Genomic DNA, 17,991 nt, shown 5'->3' on the forward strand with positions numbered 1-17,991 from the left:
CTTGTTTTTTAAACCATGTAGGGATGAAGGACATCTTATCCGGGAGCACAGGAAAGGCCAAACCAGCTTCCAGCTGAAAATCAACCTGCCTTAAAAACACTTCTGCCTGTGCTCAAAGAAACAAACTCCTTCAATACAGCAAATAAACTCCTTCAATATAGCAAATACAATTACGTCCTGCTGCACGCTTCCATCATCACAAAAGCAAATAAAACAATGGACACTTCTCATGTTGGACTTCGGCAAAAGACGTTTATTATTATTATTATTGTTGTGTTGCCCTTGTACCTCCCTCTGCTCTGCCCACAGTGGTGGCATAAATGCTGTTACCATATTGTAGCTGATGATGCCGGTGTACAAATCAAAATCCATCTTAATTTCAAACTCCATTAGAAACACAGGAAAAAAGATCAACATTTACGAAATGTAAAGGGAAAAATGGTATGGAAAGAAGGTGTTTTTTTTTATTTTTCAAGCTTCCAAGACAGTATTACAAACAACAGAGAGCAAAGTAAAGCTAGAAATGAAATACTTGACAGCATCTGTTTAAAAATTACAGCTAAGAAACCTAATAAAAGTTGAATAAACAGTTACTAGAAATAAAAATTTTTACACATATGATATTTGTCTGGGATTTTTATTTCTTTAAAATAATTCATACAAATGGTTACAGTCACAAACATGATTTTAACCAAAAATATTGCTAGCCTACCACATTACCAGGAAGGAATCAATGTAGGCAATGAAATGCTGCTACTTTTCAGTAGTCTAGTGCCTTTTTCGCATACCACCAATAATATATACTTTAACTGGTGACAAAAAGCACAATGCTCGTTTATACAAAACCTTTTTTTTTCCCCCCCTCAAAATCTCTTTGCAAGGTTGTCTTCATTTTGAAATAAGGGAATTCATGCCAAAATTAGGAGAAACTGTTTTTCTTTTGTTTACTAAATTATTCTAAAAAATAAGACAAGCAGGTAGAAAAAACAATGCACTGTGTGGCGTAGAAAGAAAAATGGGAAAAATTCATTGTCCTGAGAAGTTTGCCAACTGCCTCATTTTTGGGCATGTTTTAAAATATAAAAGAAAAGATTTTTAATCTCAAAATTGGTTTGTTGAATGCCTCCCTTATGTTTTTCCTTGTTGACAGCTAAGCAAACAAACCCTTTTTAATGTTCTAAAAACTGTACACAGACAAGTACATTCATGATATAATTAACTACTAACTTCTCTTGCTTAACAAAGAACCCATAGGACACAGAAACAGTGAATCAGTCCACTGGACAGGGACAAACTACAATTTATACGGAGGAAAAAAATGTTTCCAAATCTTCTTTTTGTCTCCCACCTTTTCCTTTTATACTGTATATTGGACCAGTTTCTAAAACAAAAATCGTCTCCTCCTGTAAGTTCATGGTTTTGCCTTTAATCAAAATCCAGGGTTTTGTTTTGTTTGTTTATTTTCCACACGCTGAAGTTGAAATCGCCGATGTTGGGAATGCTGTTTTCATAGGCTACAATTGGTCGCTTGGGTGGTCTCTATCAGCTTCTGGTTTGACAGTTTGGCCAGGGGAAGGAGCATGGGGCGGGTGGGCTACAGCAGGGAGGCCGTGTGATAAAGACATAGGGTTGGGGACTATTCCTTCTACTGCGGCAGGTATGCCAGTTGAAGCCACGCTTACAACACCTGGGGGATACCTGCTGAGAGAAGAAAACGAGAACATACATTAAAACCAAGAGATGACTACCAGAAAGCCCACCTTGCCTCCTTCTAGAGTTACAGAGGTGCTTCTTTTGTTTTCAGACCAGTGAGAAAGGCAGCTGGTTAAGCTCCAGATGAGATAGCATATACAGATGTTGCTAAATAAAGCAAAAGATGCTATACTTTACCCAAATGAGAAATAAAGGTTTCCTAGATTGTTTCTTCAGATTAAATACCATTAGTGACAGCACAGCAACAGAAACAACCTGGAAGTACTGCTCCTCTCGAAGTATACCTCAACAAGAAGGAACTCAGGCTAGGTCTGTACAATACCTACCTGTGCTCTGTGACTCTTCCTCAAGTTGACCTTCGGGGATTTTTTTTGTCCTCCTTCATTCTCATGTAGAAATTTTCAAATGTCATTATTGTGGTTTGAAAAAATATTTCTTTAAACTAATCTTGCAGTCATAGCTTCTGATAGTCCCCCACAAAGAGCAATCATACCCACACACTCTTAAGATGACAAATTCAAGCCTATCACACCCAAGTAACTTTTTCAGCATCAAACTTGCCACTGTACTGTCTGGAAAGAGAACCACTACTAGCTACACAGGGGACAACTGCAGCAGGCAGACTGCAAGAAAGAGATGCAAACACAACACTCTACGGATGGCTTTAAAGATTTGTTACTCTTTCTGGATGAACACCAAGGCCTAAATATTTTATGAATCCAACAAAAAAAACACACCCTCTGATTCAGCTTGATTTCATGATGGCTCTGATATTACCAGGCTAAAAAAAATTCTGAAAATCTACCGTTTCAGTCCCAAAGTTCAGATGTAATTGATGAACACAGGTATTTCACAGTGCTGTATAAGCAAGAGCTATACAGGAAAAAAAAGGTATACAAAAAAATGTTTTCTGTTTAGCCAAGTACTTCAATACCAATTTGCAAGTTACCTCACGCTGGCCACTTGCACTGCCCCTTCGCTTCCCCCATCATAAAGCTGCACACTCATCCCTCATTCTGCTCGTCCAAGCATCCATTTAAAAGCCTAAATACACAAACCTACCACTTACTTGCTGTGGCATTTGCTACCCTAGTATTCACTTAGAACTAAATGGAAGAAAAGGCACTTCTAGTCTAGTCAAGCTTTTTTGAAGTATCACATTATTCTGCTCTTGATTTTTTTCTCATCAGAGTTCAATCCTGAATGCATCAGGGAATTTCACCCTGTTTCAGTAGCATCTTTTCTAAAGTCATGCATGTTTGTGCTGTTTGTCCTAAGTTCCCTCAAACTGACAGAAAATTAGTGCAGAACTTACGCAAAACTCAGAGAAGGAAAAAAGCTGGATGAAAGCACATTTATTTGTTCTTTTTTTTTCCTTCCACCACAGAAACATCATGGGAACCGCTTTTTGCAAACATGATGCCAGAGGGGCTGAGCATGGCTATCCGACACGGCACAGGGATGATGAAGATACCATACACTGTCCTGGTCATCCTGGGAAAGATTCCTACAGATCCTAACACTGCGTGTAACCTGATGTATAACCAGTACGTGAAACATCACACCACCTGTAGGCCAGGGAACTTTGTTCCCAATTGTACACATATTTCCAGGTCTTCCTATGATAATTTCTTCTCCAGAGAGGTTCCTTAGAATTAATTTGCAGCTGCTAATGGCATTAGTTGCTTGTTTCAGTACCTCAGTTTCAATCTTACTAATCAAATTTGCTTCAATTCCTATGAGAACTGTCAGACTGGGTACTGTTTTACTTATTCAAATTTAATTTTGTAACAGCTTATCAGTCACTCCAGGTGCTTTGCAAAAAAACACAACATGACATGACAAAAACTTCCACTTAAAAGCCCAACACAGCAACCATTTCCAACACAGAATCTCTGCTTTCTGACAACATATTCCCTGAGCATCAACACACCAGAGCTGGGAGAAATCAAGGATAGAGACAATTCTACAACTGTGTTTCCCTCAGGAAGAAAAGTCAGAGCCTCCTCTCGTGAAAATGGATGGTGCTGGATCAGAAGCATTAGCAGTTACCTTACGCGCCCATTAAGCAGTTCAAACTTTCTGCTTTCACTCCAGATATTCTTCCTGTATAAAAACATACTCCTCTTGGACACTAAGTTACATTAATTGTGACTCTGCCCACCAGCACCCCTCCTCAGACACAGGCTTCCTACAGATTTTTAGTAACATCCAAAAGCTCTACAATTGTTTTTCTTGTCCTAAAGCTACACAGTGGCAGTAGCCAAAATACAGATAACATACCCCTCTACAGAAACTGTATTTTGCTTGACAACTCCCTAGTCCTATTTTGCCATTCTCTTTCCGTAATTTTTGTCCGCTTTTAACCACCAGTGCTGTTCAAATCATATCTCTGAAAGGAGAACGTATAAACTCAACAGCCTCTATACATGGGCATTTCTATCCTACACCACCTTCCCTTATGTTGCTATTTACTACTTTACTATTCTTAACCAGCAAATATATTCCCTCCGGCACTTCATAAAGTTGCTCCCAGTCTTCCTCCTCTGGCAGCAATAAGTTGAAACGTCTTCCAGGTAAAATCTCCACTGAATTAAATTTTTGTGAAAGCAGAAGAGATCAGTTACACCTCCTCTGCTACTTCATACTCTTCCTTCCCCTTCCCCACATAGTCTTGATTTACGAAGAAAAATACAGTAGCCCTCTTAATTATAACTGAAAGGTAGTTTTAATTTCTATGTTAATCTCCTGTATTTTTCAAACTATAGAGGCACTGTGAACTCACTGTGTTAAGCTCTGTTTAAGAAACTGAGTCTGTCCCAAAAGAGCTTAAAAATTTAAGTGTGTGCTGTTATCTTACGTTACAGACTCTGAAAACCACCAGTGAAATACCTCAACATGAAATAACTTGTGAATTACCAACATCTTAACTATTCTCATCCAAGTACCTGGATATTCTCATCTTCTACCTGTTAGAAGGCACAAAGATATGTCAACATGTCTGTAAATCGCACAATCACTGTTTACTGGCAGTCAAATTTCACTTTGCCTATAACCTGCGCGCTCCGTGACACAGGAAATGGCAGGTGGTTATTTAACAGGCAGCTCAGTAACAAATACACAGTAATAACACAAAACCAGAGTATATTATGCTGTTTCACCGAGACTATTACAAATAGTTCCTTCTCAGGAATATCGTTAATCATTACTCATGGGGTACGTCCCATTTGCTTGACCTTTTGTGTTGATAAGGCGTCTTGAATTTCACATAGTAAATGGGTTTTGTTTTCCACAGAACGTGATGATATTCAGATCTAGATTATATTCTGCTGATGAATGCTCAAAGTTCTTTGCTTGCGATAATATCTGCTAAGCTAAGAGTTCTGTCCCACATCAAAATACAAGAAAATGATATATCAGAATAAACCAGCCTTGTTAGTTTTAGTTCACCAAAAGAGCTATTTGCATTTTTTAACATATAAATTATTATCCCAGGTCTTATCTTCTAATGCAATTACATGACTATGATACAGTTATTAGCACATCTGAAACATCATACTGCCTGTGAAAGACTCCAGAACTCGGCTAGTTGAGCATAATCTTGGCTTGCAAAGAGAAGACAGAAAAATTTGTTTGGAACAATCAATTCAAATCCTGTACTTAATTCAGGTAGGAATTAAGCACCAACAAACACTGCTACTGAAACCAATTTCTTCATAAAGCTTGAGCTTCAAGTTCCACATATTTTATACTGCACAAAATAATAACGGCCTTCACCCATGCTCAAACGCTAATCTATCACCCCTCCAAAAAGAAGCTTTAATATTTGTTGTACGACTAACTTCTCCTTCAAAATTCCCCAAATGAGTTTTATTTTGCATTTGAAAATAATTGGCTAATCAAAATTTATGATGAATTTTCTTTATTGAAAAAACTAACTGAAAATGTCTAAAAAAGGCATTCAGTTCTGTGCTTATTCTGCTTAGATTAAATACATATGGTCTTTACCTCGTAAATCATTAACTTCCAAAACATGCCTAAGTTAAAACCCATTTCTAGCTGTGAAGCCTGCTTCTGCTGGACTTGGGACCCCCAAAATGAGAACAAACAACTGCGTTTTGTTTGGGCACACAACCCTCTTCCTAACTGCCATCATAGGGTTGGAGTTATTATCCCCCATTCAGCAACACCTGCCCTTAAGCCTCAACTGCATTCAGCTCTACCCCAAGTACTCCAAACTGAAGTCAATGAAACCACATGCTGTGTGGAAGAGAACACATGTGCTTGAACTTCTCATTTAAGTAAATGAAAACACCCTTCTTCAGTTATTTAGGGCTACGGATACTTTTTCCAAAAATAAACGTCTTGATGTGATGTGAGATATATGCACATTGATCAAATCAAAGTTATTCTTTTCCTTTGGTGCACTTACAACTACTGATAAGTAGATTACGGCAGAGGGTGGTGACTCCCACACCACCTGCTCATCTCTCCATCACTTCCTGATGAGACCGTTAGAAGTCACTGGGACACGAGAGCTTTGCTTCACTTCTCAGCAGTGCACGGCTGGGTTCCCATAGAGGGTGACACAAAAAAGAAAATCCTCTATCTATTAAAAGTATGCTGTAGCCCTCCTAAGGAAGGACAACGATAAGAAAGATGTATGAAGAATGACAGTGGAAAGATTAGGACAAAGAGGTATAAAAAAAATAATGAAAGGACTGCACTGTCCCTTCCCCTCAAGGCACTGAGGGAAGCAGCTGTTTGTAGCTTTCTCAGCCACTTTCATCTACTTACGAGTAAATATCGTACCGGAAGATAAAAACTTGCAGACGTTTTTCATAAACTAAAAATTGTGTGAAGCTGGCTCCTAGGAAAAATCTGCTGCTAGAACAGCTGCCAGGGATAAAGGGACAGAGAAAGACTTTCAAGCAAAGTAACTAAGGAACATATATATTATATGTAAAAAGATTGCCCCTTTCTATCACTTATTAGGAGCTGCTTTCACAGTTGATTGAGAATACACAGGTCAAGTCCCTCAAATACTTCTGCTTAAAATTAAATCTATAATTTAGAAAACACTATTTTAAACATATTTTCAAAATCACCACAGGCTATTCCACTGTACTGACTACGGAGTTATTTCTTCTCTCATGCATCTGGAGGACACAAACCCACGCAACAATAGTTTATTAATGAAAGTCTTTCTGTAACCTACTCCTGTATCATTATCTTCAGGCAAAAGGAACATAAATTTCCACTGCACTCACCGGAGATGACCAGAATTATTTCACTGGAATACACAAAAAACTGTATATTGTTCAGATATTACTAACCACACGAAAAAGATAAGAAAAAGAAATGTACTTACGCACTGCATGACTAACTTCAACTAGCAAAACAAGATCATTCTCCTGAATGCAACAATTATGAAAATAATATAGCTGGGGGTCTAACCCAAAAATATTCCATTTATTAATAGGAAGGTCTTTTATTTATCCTGGAATACCTACCTCTGAATTAAGGAGGTACTTCTTTTACACCTGCAGCATGCTTACCTGTATGCAGCACCATTAAGCTCTGGATGAACAACTCCGGGATCCATACTGGCCCAATGTGTAGCTGCAGTCAAATGATCTTTGTTAACACAGTTTTTCAGACTGTCTGGAATACGACCTAGGATGAAGCGAGAGACAGGGAGAGGAAATTTAAAAAAAAAAAAAAAAAAAATTATGTGCTTTATGTTCTCAATGTATCTCTGTTAAAAATAGTTATAAACATTTGCTAACTTCTGTAGGCATGTTCTACTAGTCTGCCCTTCCAAAGAGTATTTATTTATTTATATTAAATTTATTTCACAATGAACTTTTCACTTGTCATGCTCACCTTCCTGTTTCTTCCATTACTGTTTTCATCAGTCCTCCTTATTTAATACTTTGAATGTTCTGATGTTCAAAACCACAAAGATATTTAATATTTGCTTATTATTTTTATTGTATACAGCAGAACGCCACTGACTTTTTTGGAAGAGCAGAACACCTTAACACCTTTATCGTCAGATGGTAGCCACAGCCCGCATTACTTCCTTGTACACCTTTTTCCCATTAGTTTCTCTCTCTACACCCTCTCTCCTCTGCGTTCCCCTACAGCTTTCACATATCCAGCTTTATCCCACACTTCCTGCATCTTTCCTACATTTGTTTCACTGCAATTCAATGTCATTCTCACCTCCCTAATGTCGGCCTCAGTTTGATCTTGCTACAAACCATGTGCAAACACTGAAGCGCCCACAGCTTCAATACAAATCAATGATTTAGATCACTGATAGCACAGTCACACACTTTAAGAAAACACAGGTCTGTCTTCCTAGGCATAGATGTTTGGGCTATTGCACAATATTTAACACAGAACTAGCTCCGTAGAGCTGACTCTTACTCAGTTTTCAGATCTTAGCCTATTAATGCTTATTTGCACATCAATCATCCCCCAAGTAGGCACCGTATGCTAGTTTGTGCAATCGCTCCCAGAGCTATTTGGGAGAAGGTAACAGTTATACAACAACTTAATGAATGTCCTATGAGAGTTCTTCCGGAGTATAAGCGCAAGGACCAATTCCAGCAAAGGGATGGATACACTCTTTAGGTTACCTCTAAAACAGAGAGAAATAGTCCTGTAAAGGGCAATTCAGATCAGGAGTTTAAGAGGTGCCTTTAATCACCATCCAGAGGAGAATCCTCTTTCTGCACAGGCTATAAATGAAACTAAATTGCCCAGCCTCTCCAGGAAAGGCTCCCGCTAGTGCTTTTTGTATAGCAGAGCGACGTGTTGGCACTGAACTACTCTCAAGGTGACACAGATGGCCCTTCATGTCTGCAGAGCATTCAGTCTATATTGCCAAGGGGGAAACAGCAAAGTCCAACTAAAGAGAGAACATTAGTGCTTAATGAATCATTTTCCAGTATGAAAATCCTTCCTTTTATTTTAGGCTACAAGGGATTCAAACCAATGCCAAATGGCTCACTCTTCTCATTTTATTTATTAGCAGGGCATGTTCAAGACATAACTGTTTTCTCTTCTGTGAACAGTTTACAATTACATGGTAGTTATATAACAAAGAGACTTTGCTCTTTAAAATGCCAGACTTCTTTAGCAATGCTTTAAAGACAGGGACATCTGAAATACAGTACCCTCCCATCAAAACACTCAATACTTTGTTTTGATGTAGAGAATGAGTCGTCAAGAGCATTACTAGGAACAGCATGAAGCTCTAGATGCTTTATCTCTAAACATTACAGCCTTAAGGACACTGAAATTCCAGATGTCCTCTAAGACAAATTTGGATGAACTTTGGAAAATACAAAGGAGCCAAAGAGAAAAGAATAAAGGAAACAGAACTGCTCATGACAAGTACAAGGGAGCACCTAAGAAAGCCTATGAAAGAGACCAGCAATATCTGGATGACTTGCAGTCAAACCGAACAAATGGGTAATAGTGGCAAGCAACAAAAAAAAATATGGATTTTTCACATATAAGTACATTTCTGTTATATGGGAAGAGTAATTATTTTGCAGTGCCTGTCTTCTCTGTAATTGCAACGAACCTCCAAAATGATCTGTTCCAGTGCCGAGAACAGACTTAGTGGGTATTTGCTTGTTTCTATGTTCCAAATATTAGAAGTGGTAAACAAAACCTAAGGCTGGTTCTTTTCAGTATCTTTCAAGACTGAAGAATGAAAAAGTTTGTTAAAAAGAAATACGTGATGAAGGAGCTCGTAAGGTGAATTAGTACCTGTAATCGCCCTTCGAATCTCTCGTGCTGCTTCCTCCCGCATCTCAATTGAGGCTTGTTCACTATACCAGGCTGCGTGTGGGGTACAGATCAGGTTTGGTGCATCCTTCAAGGGGCCCTGACTAAAGCTAAATGAAGATTTAAAACAAGATCAAATGACAAAAAAAATATTGGGGGGTAGGTGGGGGGATGAGGGGAAGAAGAAGGGGGTTATCCAGATGGATTTGTACATACACAGATTAATTTCTACAACAGAAAATAATTGCACTTCTATTCCTTGTTGGGTTTGTTTTTAATTCTGTCAGTTAATTTAATACACTATTCATGGTATAAATAAGCAACAATCACCTCTCATAGACTCAAATGCTAGAACCGAAGTATAGCAGCAACATTAGCTTCTGTCCAATGCACTTATTGCTAACTACTGCCACTGCCACTCCAGTTCTGGTGCAGAGATGCATAAAGCAAGACCCAAATCAATTCAGGATGTCATTCCATTTGTCCATTTCATCACAGTTTTACTGCATTGGCCAGCAAAGCTCTGTTCCCTCAACAGTCCCTGTCAATGTGACATTTAGTCATTTCAAGAAAAAAATCTTGCAATTATTTCCAAATAAGAAGTGTCCAGCAGCAGCCTCAACTTTTTTTTTTGATAATTCAGTTATTTTTTTCTGTCATTTTTATCTAGTTTTTCTTTTCTATTCCTTTATAGAAACTCCACAGAAAGAAGGAAATTTACTTTACAGATTGATTTTCAGGGAAAGCAATAAATCTGTGTAAAAGTGCTATCACAGATACAGAGTAAAGAAACTGAAAATAATGGAAACTTGCTCCTCCTATTTATTTCCAGTTTTAATAATCTTACAGTCAATTGTAACAACAGGAGAACAAATATTTTAAGACAAAAACGTGCTTTCAGAGTTGGTCATAATTCATAAAATGATAGATTTCATCTGTAGTTCAATAAACATCAGAATATCTGGCAAAACTCTTCAATAAAGAGTTGCATGCTGATCAGATACGACATGCAGCGCTGAAGCCAAAGGAAATTGTGGCTGTAATCCTGCAACTGAATCTCTGCAGATGGCATCTCCATGCAGTAAATGGGGCTTCCTATAGGTGCAGCAGTCTGCTTGTGCAGATCTGAGATCTGAATTGGAAAGAAGGTATGTAGCTGAAAGTCCTTTGAGCTGTTAGACTCTGGCTTTGCACAGCACTACTGCATTGTAATGACTACATTTAGAAGTAAATGAATGCAGGGTATGCATAAATAAAATTAAATATTTGTGATGTGGCATTGTGTCTCAGTAGATACTAAAAAAGCATACTATTCTATTTTTTTAAAATTTCTATTCCCCACAAGCTGATATGAGAGAGACTGTCCTCTCTCCAGTCTTTACAACCTGCTCTCAAGCCCTGAATCTGTTCCTCTTCGAAAACTTATGTGGATCGTTCCAGTTAAAATTAGCATTTCTCCCTGCCCAGACTAACAACTGAAAAAGGCTTGTCACATACAAGCACTAAGCTAAAGTAGTCTATTCTCATAACTGTAACTCAGAAGTCAGGCTCAAGACTCAAGGACATATCAAATAGGCTCGTTTCTGATTAGGAGTGCTGACATCATAATACCAATGCCACTCTGGGTACATTTCTGTCTAAAATGCTGGACTTCTCAGTGTCATTCAAAAACTAAGGCTTGTGCTACCATCTCTGCAAATGACAGCAGAGTTACTACTCCCCTGATGAAGGGTAAAACAAAACAAAGTCTGCACTCTGATCACTTTCCTTATCTTAACTTTTTTTTGCAACCTGTTACATTTATGGCTTTCCTGCAGAGGCAATCTGGACAAAAGTATGTCTTTTCCTCTAGAAAGGTGTCATAAAGTAGTTATTTCTCACACTAAATCTCTACTCTTTACCTTCTGGAAGAGTCTGTTCAGACATCAACATTAGTTGTCTCCAGAGTTGCATCAATGACAAAGGAGTGCTCCCCTCAAAGCCATGCCCAGGATCGGAACCCAAGTCCCTGCTATTTCTGCTAAATAAACCCATTGGATGTTTTGGGTTTTTTTTTTAGGAATTAAATCTTGGATGTTACTTTTTTCACTTCTGACCACATAAACAAGCTCCATCTGCATTTGCATTAGCCCAGTGCTGCACAGATTCATGTTGCTTTACTAAGGTGTATTTAGCTACCAAATGAAGGGAAAACTCAATTTACTTGTTGCTGTTGATTGTATCATGCACTAAGACTTAAAAATAAGAAAGTGAACAAAATAAAAAGAAAAGAAAAGGAAAAGCACCTGAATGGTTCTGACTCATGTACATCTAAGGCTGCCCCTCGTATCCTTCCTTCCTTCAGGGCCTGTGCAAGTGCTTTTTCGTCTACTAACCCACCTCGAGCTGTGTTGACCAGGAAAGCCCCTTGTCTCATCTAGGGAAAGTTAAAAACAAGAATGATGAAATAAAAATAAATGAAATAAAATCGTTGTGGCATTATTTTTTACTCAAACGAAGCATCCATTACAACAAAGGCTATTCAGCTGGTTTAACCTGTAACAGTTGTCTTCCCTTTCCATTGGAAAGTACCACAAAATGTGATGCTTCTAACATAAAATGCTATTTCACAGCACTTCATAACCTTTTGTTTCTTGTAAGTAGTGTCTTTTAATAGAAGCGTTGTTTCAGATATTGTGCAGTAACATGATCAAAAGATACAACTGTGCATATGAAAGTGACAGATCATTTTATGCCTTTTTATTTCATTGTGAAATTGCATGAGACAGAAACTACAGCACATTCTTAAACAAATTCATATTTTGTGGTTTTCAACTTTCACACAAATAAAAGCCTACATGAATTTTTCAGAAAAATCAATGCTTTTAGATTTTCAAACACTTTTCCCTTCAGTTGCCAAAACACAGTAGATCTATGTTTTATTTATTTTTGTTACTTCAGCTTCCTCCTCCCTGTGAGACTTTTCAAATAAAGGTCTAAAGAATTCATATATTATTCAATTAAAAGGCATGAAAATGAATTTGGTTGAGAACGCTGTGTGCCCAGGAGAGAAGCTGTGCTGTGCATTGTGCAGATTAGCATTGTAGACGACACTGTGTGGGGAGAACTACAAGAATTTACACCATAATATATCCACAACATGAAAACAAAGTGGCGGTTTAAATAAGAGAGATGGTACGGAAAAAAAATAAATTACTACATCCTGCTTCCAGCCACCCTAATACTTCATCTTTTACCAGATGTCTCAAAGACAGCTTCTGATCTCAGAAGCATTTCTGTGCATGAAGGTAAGCACATGAAGAGCAGGAACCATGGTGAAGACGAATGATAAAAATCTCATTTCGTACTGAGGCCATCTCTCACCATAAGAACAACAAAACCTCAACATTTTGACACCAAGTCAACTACTTGAAACCTACACACCTATCTAAAGCTTATGTAAATGGATCCTTACTCTGAAAGACTGATTTGAAATACCAAATTCAAGAACAACAAGGAGGTTTGGACGAAAGTCAGCTATGAGAATTTTTTTACATGAAATCATAGGAAGTATTAAACAATTAGTATGTGTATGCTTGCAGTATGGTTATAAGGAAGAAAAACAACCATATTTTACTCGTCAGCTCACTGGGTTTAGTGTGGCCCTGCCTCTCCCCATTTGCAGACTCTTGAGCTGACAGGAGAAACATTTATTTGTCTGTATATCAAAACCAAAGTCCACTCACAGGAGCAGAACAAAGGGATCCTTCTTTTAGTTTTAAGTAATTAACTTGTGAATTAGAACAGTGAAGAAACAGTGGCACGACCTTAAGTTGGTCTAGTAACAAGATGTTCCTGATGGGAACCATCACCGCATCTCCACTACTTGTCAGCTCTGAGAACTAGATCAAAACCAGCACAGGAGGGCTCACCCACATGGCAATCACACTTTCTGTGCAGACATGCCATATAGGCTCGTGGGAGCTTATATACCCTTCCTATTTCTGTGCTCTTGCAAATAGATAATTTGAGTTCTAAGTACAGCCTAGCACATTTACATGACCATGAAAGGACTGGAAAATTTTAATTAAAGTGAACCCTGCTAAAATGTTCTGTCCAACCTTAATAACCTTACTTGAGTTTTCATTTTAGGACTATATACAAAACTCTAAAGCTAGTACTAAGACAAGTCCAAATCAAACAGAACATGGCTGCATAAATGCATTCTAGTGGGAATGAATTATGTGACTCATGATAAACTGTAAGGGTGGATGCAGCTGGAGATGACCCTTAACAATGGGTGGAAGTTTGAAAGAGCTTCACAGCCAGAACTGCTGACGGTTGTTAAATTCACCGACATTAAACCTGCAAAGCTGCTTTAAAAATGTATTGTGTTTAAAATGCAGCATCTTCTTCTCAAATCTGTAAAACTAAACATGACCTCAGCTTCTCTTAAGAGCACTTGATTACCAGGGGTCCAATAAACACAAGCTTGAAACACTTCTCTGAGCTACTCTGGGACTACAAGGCCAAGCACGATGGCTAGGCAGAATGCTGACTAATTAAAGGGAAAAGCTACTGAAAGACAAGACTGACATCAAAATTTCAAAGACATTTTAAGGTTAGTAATTTCAGATTCTAAACAAAATTCAGGGTGAGACTAGTGAAATGAGATGCACCATACTTCTCTGTACTTTGTTTAAAAACTGGTTATTACATGAGCATGCAATATTGGACAAAATGGCATGCAATGCTCTCTAAAAATTTTACACCAACTCTAACCTCTGTCAGCCTAAAAAAGCTATTCTGTTCTTTTTGATAAATATTCACAAGATCTGCTCTATGCAAACTAAGTAGTCAGAGGTGCTACAATTTTATGGTTTGCACATCAGCTGTTACAACACAGACTGCTTCATCCAAACTTTTATCCAAAGCAAGAACTATCTTCTAACATTTCGATCCTTACTTTAATCACGAAGGATAACAAATAGCAAGATAAATGCTTACATATCCTCTCCAGTACAGACTTTATTATATGCATTTCATTTCAGATGGTATCACTCAGCTTTAACATGTTTTGTTTTGTTTCTCCAATTAATGCACTAAACCCTTTCCAAAGCTTATGGCATTTATCCACTATCACTCAAAAACTTCCTGTGACACAACGGCCCAAGTTTCACAGTCCGCTGTAGAATGAGTGACCACTGCTAAGCCTCCAGATGGTTCCACTGCAGTGTGGTTCTGTTTGGGTCTCGACGTCTGCCTGCAAAGACTTCTAACCATGTAATAACCATTAAATGTACCTGACCACGCAACGAAAGAGAATGTTCAGGGCAGGGTGACAGAGCTCTGTTCTCTTAAGAGATTTGCATTTTACACTCCTTAATTTTTTAGAGTTTTAAATCCCAACCCTGGGTTTTATGTTGGGATGGATCTGCAAAATCCCTAAACTCTCAAATCAAGAAGCGTGCTACATCGTCAATTTGCTGCCATGATCCTACATGACTGTGGAACACGTTCAGTAATTCAGTTCTCCTAAAGTTCAAGAGTAGTAGGTGCCATCTATTCCTCATAAGCCAAGCAATGATTTTACTGCAAAAGAGTGCTACTGTCATTGTTACCACCACATACAAACACTACATATAGAAAGAACAGCAAAATCAACTATTATACCTTATAGTTTCTTTCTGTACACTATCTACATTCTTACATCTCAATGTTGTGCTTCTTGCTGTTACCTGCGCTGAGGCTGGAGTCAGAAGCCAGGCATTTAACAAAAAAGCTTACTATCAAATTAGTCAATAATGGAGCAGTTACTACACCTAGATTTTGAAATTATTTTAATATTACCTAAAACTTTAGGGAGCAGTTAGTACTAATTCCAAGAAACATTACTTTTCCAAATAATGCAATGCTGTAAACACGATCCATCCACGAAGCGCTCTGCAAGCATCAGGACTGAGCACAGGGGGGAGCCATTTAGTCATAATCCTTAAATTGCATCTAAAGAACTCAAACTGAGGAACAAGAGTGAAAGGCAGAATTGCTACCTGAAAATACACAGGTAAAGGAAGTACCTACTAGAAGACACAGAAAAAGTGCTTTTACATAATGGCAACTTTATTAAATCTGAGCAACATTAAGAAGAGCAAATTATTTCCACAAATGCAATGTTACTGAGCAAAAAGGACAATGAAAGCAACAATACATAAGCCACCAGCTATTTCCTAATCAGTTATAAACCTGCTTGATTTCAAAGTAGCAAAAGGGAAAGAAATTTCTTTCAAATGAGAATCTGTCTGCTTACATAAATAAACTCTATGCAGTGCCAGCCACCAGCACCGGTGTGGAGGGTGCCCACAGAGATTATTACCTGCTTTATGGTGAAGTCGTTAATAAGATGATGATTGTGTTCATTCAAGTTGCAGTGCAGGGTAACACAGTCACTGTGGAACAGCAGGTCCTGCAAAGTGCTCACCCGCTGCAGTCCCAGAGCACGCTCCATGCCATCTGAGAGGTATGGGTCATAGAAAATCACACTGAAGCCAAAGGCTTTGGCACGTAGTGCTACCGCTTGCCCAACACGCCCTAGAACAAGATAAACACGCAATGAGAACAGATGTGAAGCAGCTGGTGTAAGGTAGCCTCCTCCTTCCTATTGCAAACGCTTGTATCACACCATACCATTTTGTACAGCAACTGGAAGAGGATAAAAAAAAAAAGAGGCAGCTCCCATCCCACTGGAAATCATCACTAAGAACAGAAACGTTCCATCTGGGCTGTTTCACGCTGCTTTGTTCAAAACAGAGCAGGAGGTTTGCACCTTTTGCAACCAGAGATCTGAGATGCCAGAAGATGTCACGTAATCTGCAATAATCTGTGTAATACAAGGGCTTGCCTGCTGGGCCTGTTTACGGTACAACACTACTGCTTGTGAACACATCCTGCCAAGGGCTTATTCTTACCCATGTCGGACCAGCTGGCTTTAATAAAAAGCTATAAAATTAATCCTCAAAAATGGATGCAATAAAAGATAATTTGTTTAATCTGAAGCTCAGCCATTCTCAATGCATGGAATCTCCTTTCTGAATTCGTATTTTCTTTCATTTTGAATAACATCCTTTCAGCATTAAAATGCCTAAAAGAATCCTGTCATCAAAGGCCTTAAAAATTTTTTTTATCCACCTACATAAATGATGAATAAATACAGTCCACCATACACCACCTAGTTAAGAAAAGTGTGGTACCATTTGGTATTCGCATTGACCTTAGCTTTTCTCTGTTCCACTTTCCTTACTGTCGTATTTCAGAGTTGTGACTGAAATTGCTGCTTGGGCATGACTCCATGACACATGTATCAGGAGATGTGCATTTCCCTTTGACACACTACCGGTAAAACACAGAGGAAAAAAAAAGTGAGTGAGTACATCTCGTGAGTAAGGGTATTTTGAAGAATGGGAACTAACACACTCTTCAAGTTAGAAGACAACACACTAGATACTCACGTTGGAGTATTACAAATCTTAGATAAAGACATTTCAAAAGCCTCACTAGACACACCATAATAATCACATCTCATTTAAAAAAAGAAGTCAACAAGTTTTCTTTTGTAACATCTGAGTTTGTTCAAAAAAGTCTCAAATTAACGCAGGGAAATCCCATCTCTTTCCAATTGTGCTTGAAGGGATTTCCCTCTGCTTTTCAGTTTCTCTTTGAATAAACTAAAGAAGCCACAGGAAGAAAGGTTTTTTTTGCTGATCATTTAACCTGAACCCAGCAATTCTGCAGTGCTTAGTGACAGATGTGCTTGGAATATTAAGCAGTATGTCAATCTAATGGGGGCTGTCTGCCTTTCTTTGAGGACACCAAGCTAAAATACTCTTCAAAATCTTTTATTTCAATACTTGCATACATATTATTTGTTTGCTTTTCAAGCTGTTCTTTATAAACTTGAATTAGAGAATTTTCACCACAAACACTGTATTATTTTCAAATTTTGGCATGTTCACAGCTCAAGGAATCAGTCACACAACTGTAAACTATTTTTTTATAAAGGAAGCGTATCGCTTTTACTCCAGCTCCATTCATTTTCACATGCAACATTCTGTCATCTGTTCTTTTTTACACTCTTTACAACACTAATACCTGAGGGGATTCACGACAGTGAAATCTCTTACAGCACACTCTCCAGTTAAAGACACACTTTCCATTCACTGCAACCAGGCTAATAAACCAAAGCCTTCTTCAATGTGTGCGCAGAGTTTCCTTCTGAAACACTTGGGAAACACGTGCGTGTACTTCTAGCCAGAATTGTCCTATTAGAATTATTTTATGGGATAAAACTCTTCCACAACCGACAATTCATATTTAGTCTTAGTCATCAGACAAATACATAGGTGCACACAGGTAATCTGTCAATTCCTTTTTCAACTACAGTCCAACAATATAGTACAACCACAAACCTATGACGGTTTTTTCCTTTCCCGAGAAACT

At 38.2% G+C, this 17,991-nt stretch overlaps 1 protein-coding gene across 11 annotated transcripts in view; it reads right to left on the bottom strand.

Moving 5' to 3' along the window:
• Nucleotides 1-232: 232 nt before the first annotated feature.
• The window catches only part of CTBP1 (C-terminal binding protein 1), a 259,257-nt gene continuing 241,498 nt past the window's right edge, over nucleotides 233-17,991 (bottom strand). For 10 of the 11 annotated variants that reach the window (XM_068402971.1, XM_068402973.1, XM_068402977.1 and 7 more), the window contains 5 exons: nucleotides 15,872-16,086; nucleotides 11,805-11,935; nucleotides 9,502-9,629; nucleotides 7,272-7,389; nucleotides 233-1,701 (listed from right to left, as the gene is read on the bottom strand). In XM_068402971.1, the coding sequence (XP_068259072.1) occupies nucleotides 1,515-1,701; nucleotides 7,272-7,389; nucleotides 9,502-9,629; nucleotides 11,805-11,935; nucleotides 15,872-16,086 (779 nt within the window). In that variant the 3' untranslated portion in view covers nucleotides 233-1,514. The remainder of the gene's footprint in view (nucleotides 1,702-7,271; nucleotides 7,390-9,501; nucleotides 9,630-11,804; nucleotides 11,936-15,871; nucleotides 16,087-17,991) is intronic. The other variant, XM_068402970.1, reaches the window with a different exon arrangement.

Source organism: Nyctibius grandis, chromosome 6, assembly GCF_013368605.1.
Source record: "Nyctibius grandis isolate bNycGra1 chromosome 6, bNycGra1.pri, whole genome shotgun sequence".
Classification (NCBI taxonomy): domain Eukaryota; kingdom Metazoa; phylum Chordata; class Aves; order Nyctibiiformes; family Nyctibiidae; genus Nyctibius; species Nyctibius grandis.